The 6,178-nt window shown below is 39.1% G+C and overlaps 1 protein-coding gene across 1 annotated transcript; it reads right to left on the minus strand.

Annotated features, from left to right (window-relative positions):
* Window positions 1-980: 980 nt before the first annotated feature.
* On the minus strand, window positions 981-4,485 carry LOC105380465 (cytochrome P450 6B6). The gene is made up of 2 exons (XM_011550033.3): window positions 2,879-4,485; window positions 981-2,705 (listed from the first exon to the last, which is right to left on the minus strand). The coding sequence occupies exons 1-2, from the start codon at window positions 4,236-4,238 to the stop codon at window positions 2,527-2,529; spliced, it is 1,539 nt and encodes a 512-aa protein (XP_011548335.3). The 5' UTR covers window positions 4,239-4,485; the 3' UTR covers window positions 981-2,526.
* Between the last annotated feature and the right edge of the window lie 1,693 nt (window positions 4,486-6,178).

Here is a 6,178-nt window from a genome sequence, read left to right on the forward strand (position 1 = left end):
CTTCAAAAAACCACTAAAATGTAAGAAATAATTTAAGGTTTACACAAATTCTACTCGTATGAGACAGTACAAATATACCTAAGCAGGAACTGTTCTTTTTTGAAGTTGGTGCCATATTTCTTCAGATTACTTTGTCACCGCACCAACATCAAAAAAGAACAGTTCCGACAGAACGACTACGACTTTAAAAACAATAAAGAGGTTAATAGACAGTGACATCAATTATGTTACAGTAAACGAAAAACGAGTCGCCATATTCCTGCCCACTGCAGCATTTACAAAGAGATAATGGACGCAAATTTCCAAAAGCTGTAGATCAAAAGTTGTTCAGAATGACCTCCTGAGTCCCCTCTCTATGAGTCTTTTGAAACATTCTGTATTGCCAGCAAAAGAATTTCATTGGCCACGCCAGCGCACACTTTTAATTGAAAGGAAATATACTTAAAACTATTTGAGCTGGGGTGGATAATGTTACACTTATAAATCCACTATCGTCTAGCTAGCAATAGCTGAGTTGGTTACCAGAATCAACCTCTTGTCACTCCGTCAATAAAATGTGGAAACAAATAATATAGGTTTTGAGAATTCGGTCACTGCTCTCTTAAACGAACTGAAAATGTGGACTGTTTAAACGAAAATAGAGCTTTGTCTTTCTAATTATTTCATGTTTTGATAAACTATAGAGGAAACAGATAGAGTGTCGATGAAAATAAACGTCTCTATAAATAACACATACTTACCTATAACTTTCCATGTGAGCTTTTATTAAGCATTGAATTGAAATAATGAATAAAGTCACAACTCTTCCAACTACGGTTTTCTTCATACATCACCTAAAATACTAAAATCATTATGACCCTAAAGACGTAGCCGGTCAGTGTGAGAAATTAGAGATAATAAATTGTTGCCATAGTAAACTTTTTGTTGTTGTCACTAGCTTTGACAACAACAAAAAGTTTACTATGGCACGTTTACGTTGTCGCACTCTACATAGTACGCACAACGCACCGTCATTTCCGCTACTAACGCTGATTTATAGTTTCAGGCGGGCTGAAAATAGCCGTTTGTTTTATTTGCCGTCGTTAAATCTACCGGAACTTTTATGAAAAACATTTATTTTGAGATACAAAATGATTGATGCTTTTGCTTTTGTTACTTATAAACATAGAAAAAGGCGGACTCGCTTATAAACAAAGATTGAACAGTCACTTATGATCAGTGCAACACTGCATCTCTGCCTACCTAATGCGTAATTAGACGACGAAATCCACACAACCTACCTTCTTAGAACGTGTTTATTGTTGAAAGTTGCTCAGTAGGTATGTGTCGGTCCCTTGCACCGAGAATGACACTGATAAAATTGCACTCTATGTATAGAGATAGCCTCCGCTGCTGTACTGCTTACGCCATCTATTGGGGATAAATCGGACTGCAGTCGTCGTAACACTCGTAACACCGAGCATCAGCAAGCGAAGCGGCTCTATGTGTACATGCGTTGTAGTTCTACCATCTTCTACGAGATGGCGCTGTTTCAAGTAAAAATAATTAATAACAACATGTCCTCTTTTGTACCTTTTAACTCAAAAACCACCAACCTAAGGTATTAGGTACCTATCTATATAACCATCTAACATTTTTTAATTTTGTCTTACAGGTAAGTCGACATGTACCTTCTAAACCGACAACACGTGTAGGAAGATGCAGGTGGGTAAGTAGACTTTTATAATTAAACAGACTTACTATCTACTTAGAAAAGACGTAAATACCTATATTTATTTATACATGAACTTTTTTAGAAAACACAGTCATTAAGGCGATTTACATACCTACGTATAGGAAGGTTAAAAATAGGATGTTTTACTGAAATGCCTGCTTTATACAGGTATAAATATTAATAGCAAATCTATAACATAATAACAGCCTCATTTTAAGAATTTATAGTAGGTACAAACCAATGATTGTATATTTATATACTTACTCAAGTAATTTAATTACACTATGAGCCTCTATCACTAATTATTATTACGAGTGTTCATATTTTAACACTTCCAACCAAATGAACAATCATTATCGAAAAGTTACGTTGAAATAAATAAAAAGGGGTAAGGTAATATACGACACGTGTAGCCCGTATCTCGAGTGTCCAAGTGTGATGATCAATGATGATGTTTATATTAAACACAATACGGGTGTTACTAATTGTGGGGTCAATAATATTGTCGGGGGAAAGCAAGATTAAACTAAGCGACAGAATTTGTGGAAAATTTGTCATACATACAAATACTATACATTGCAGGATGCGACAAAAAGTGGCGACTACAGAACTTGTTTAAAAATACTATGTCTCTTATTTATTTTATAATCTTTACTATGTATTAAGGTACTGGCTGTAAATATCAGCTAGGAAATATTTTATTTATATAGGAATTCATTAAAAAAAGAAACTTACTTAAAAAAGTTGCCAAAGCTCTGTTCTGAGTAAATAAACTTTTTAATTCCAACTTATACCTCCGTGGAGTCTACGCCCTACATCGCCTTCTTTCTGACAAGGAGTTTCAGTGGTAAACCTCCTTTGATACTCTGAATAATGGCTGCAGCTGGGTCTGTGATGGGCTTCCTCAGGGTGTTGGTAGAGGGCGCCACTGAGAACTTGTGTAACACCGCTGCTAAGCCTGCTAAAGACTGCATTTGACCTAAACGCTCCCCTGCAAATAATAAAATATTTATGATTTTCATCATGTATTGTTGTTTTGGGTAAATCTAGAAGAAGTCCTTCTCAACGTCAAAGCATTCAATCACTTAACTCAAGTTGTTCTTAATTAAATTTGACGTTCTCAGTGAAATTAGTATTTGAAAAAGTGATAAATGAAGAAGTTACCTATACACGCACGAGGTCCTTCTCCAAATGGCATATACACATGCTTGTTCAGGTCCCGATCTCTACCATCGAATCTCTCCGGCAGAAACTCTTCAGGTCTTTCAAAATACTTCTCATCCATATGTAACGCTTGCAAAGGCACCACCATCTTAGTCCCAGCATCTATAGTCACGTCTGTGCCAGGCAATGTGTACTTCTGTGTACATTTTCTAATTAAAAACCCTAATGGGGGATACATCCTCATAGCCTCTTTGAAAGCCATTTCCAAATATTTCATCTCCCTCACTGCATCGTAGCAAAGTTTATTGTCATACGTTTTTAAAACTGCGTCTATTTCGTCTTGACATTTTGATTGCACCTCTGGATGGAAAGCGAGCTGGTGTAGCGTGTAGCTAGTAGCTAAAGAGGAGGTTTCAAAACCGGCTGCGAAGAATACGTAGATTTGTGCAGCCATTACCAAATCATCGAATTCTACTTCCGTTCTTGTTGGTGACCCATCTGGGTGCTTATGTTCTATAGATTCACCAACAATTTTACCTTGCCCTTTCAGTTCTAACAAAAGATCAATAAAATCATTTCTGCCACTGGGCTTGTAGCTTCTTTCAGACATTATGCTCTTCATTAGATTCACAATTCTCTCCTCTATTTCGGGCTTAATGTAATGGACTTTCTTTAACATTTCAGGAAACATAATTTTGAGTATAACGACAACGATATCGCGTTTTGTAACTTTGAATATATCTTTGCCGAGTTGTCTGAAGGCCCCGTTTTCGTCATTGAGCGAATCAGCTTCAATACCGAATGCTACTGCTCCTATGAAGTCTGTGGTGTACCTCGCCATCATGTCCCTCACATCCACCTCCTTCCCGCTCTTAGCACACTCCTCTGCTACTTTCTGAAGCTGTTCAGCCTTCTCCACAATAAGAGAGAACATGGCCTTCAGCTTACCCGAGCTGAAAGCAGGCGTCATCCTCTGACGCAGAAGTTTCCACAGATCTCCATCGGCAAAAAATAAGTTTTTGAACAGCGGCTCCACATAATCTGTGAAACGATTTAACCCCCTCTGATAGAAAAAAGCGAAATCCGTCACCAAAACGTGCTTGATAAGTTCGGGATCCCGTACGATAAGCACAGGTTCGACGGAAGAGTAATATCCGATGATTCTTTCGTCGGAGTATTTCCAGTATTTTTCGGTGATGATGTCGGTGATGCTGGTCCGCTGGAGGTACTGTCTGATGCTGTTTCCAAAGAACGGGACTGGCTGGTCGTGTTTCACGCCCTTCTTGAGCCAGTAGTCATGGTTCCTGGTCGAGTACTTGTAAACTAGCGCTAGGAAAACAGCTAGCAGTATCAAAAACATTGTTATCTTGTGGTACACAGACACAGATTGTTTACAATTGCACACAAACGAAACAGTCACTAGATTGACAAACAATTACAGTCGTACAGTTATAAACACGATTTTTCTTGTTCTATGGCCATTATATACAATGTTTTTATGTTAGTTGTGTGGTTATTAGAGTTAAATGGCCGTCCAGTGCCGCGGTCAAAGGCTGACTAACCTGTCCAGAGGCCACTGTCCTTGCATTTGCACACTCGAGTGGCAATTAGAAGTTTGTCTGCGTAGTGAGATAAGAATATGTGTAAGAGCTTGAGATAGTGATTTATCTGCGTAATTACTTCATAATGGATATAACAAGATCATAAATTTATGCCTAGCACTAATGCTACCCTTTCAAGGTGTATTGCTGCACCCTGCACCCTTCTACTTAAGGTTTATATTTAAGGTTGAGGGTCTGATGCCATTTTTCGTGCATATCCAAGACCAAAAAAGCTTTCTGTTGCACTCGCTCTCAAAGCCGCGCTATATGTGAGTGAACACGACGGAATACTGTTATCACGTAGTGGTGTGCGCGTCTTGCACCCCGTGCTAGGCCTTCTAGTTTAAATTTATCTCTGTCCTGATCCGGAATCGAACCAATGATGACACCATAAATACATAAAATATACTTAATCATATTAAAGGTGTTCGGGCCACTGTGTGTCACCGAACACCCTCTGTCGGCGTCACTGTGACGTAGCGGTGCCTACTTACACGCGCGGCACAAATCAGTGTACTTTTAGCAATCATACAAATCGGGTGCATTCACATCAAATCATTAGAATTATCATAGCATAGTACTTTCGGTATAAATAAATAGTGTTAAACTTTTACCGGACTATCATTTTATCAATCACATCAAAGTAGAGTAGCGACCCGCACATTGGTCCTTCGATCTTGGACCTCGCGCGCGTTTTTGGACATTCGTCGTAAGTGTCGTAACGGAGTGTGAGGACGTTTTATCAGTGACTATAGTGAGCAGTTCCGTGACTTGGATTGCAGTGCTATCGGAGCAGGAGCAGACTCTTAGCACCTCTAAAAGTGCTGGGGGCCCATATCATTATCAAAGCAGCAGCATAAAGTAAGATCTTTCCTTTTTTCTTACATACCTACATCATCATCATATCAAACAACTATAAATCAATCAATCATGGAGGTCGTACTCTATACCAAGCAAGCAGAAATTTCTGAATCAATCAAGAAGCTTCTAACAAATTTTAAGAAAGATCCAGCAGATCGTAAGAGCATTGAATACTGTAAACAGCGTTTTAATCAACTTGAGTCATTATGGGGTAGTTATATGGCTAATCATCAAAAATTAGAAAGGTACGGATCGTCTGACGATGCGTATTTTAAAGACGGCGAGTGCGAGAGGACTAGGGTTTTATATCAAACTTTGTCGGATTTAATTCAAGCAAAATACGATGAGCTCATGAAGAAGGAGAAGGGAAGCAAGTTGCGTGAGGAGCAGTCACCTGGGAAAGGCATAGAAGAGCAGTTTGAAGAAGCAGCTGATCAACAGGGCAATCATCAGCCAATAGCGAGTGGCAGTCAACTATCAAGCGGGGAAGACGCCAGTAACTTCAAGTCGTCTAGAGGAACCTTCAGCAAGCTAGATGACATGTTCAAGAAGCAGGGCATCAACTTCAAAGCATTTCAGCGATGTCTCGATAACATCAATGTAGATACCCTTGAAAACAAGTGGGAATATGAGGATGCTTTGAAAACTATCCAGAGCAGATGGACTGCGATCGACAACCTTCACTGGGAAATAGCTGGGGAAATCGAAGAAGAAGAACCTAGATACGAAAATCAGTTCAATCAATACGAAATGAAGTTCAATGAGATCAAAAAGAAAATCAACACCAAAATGTGGTCCGTGTCCCACAGGGACAAGGCAACCCCACAGATGGACATTC

This window comes from Plutella xylostella, chromosome 16, assembly GCF_932276165.1.
Source record: "Plutella xylostella chromosome 16, ilPluXylo3.1, whole genome shotgun sequence".
In the NCBI taxonomy this organism is placed as follows: Eukaryota; Metazoa; Arthropoda; class Insecta; order Lepidoptera; family Plutellidae; genus Plutella; species Plutella xylostella.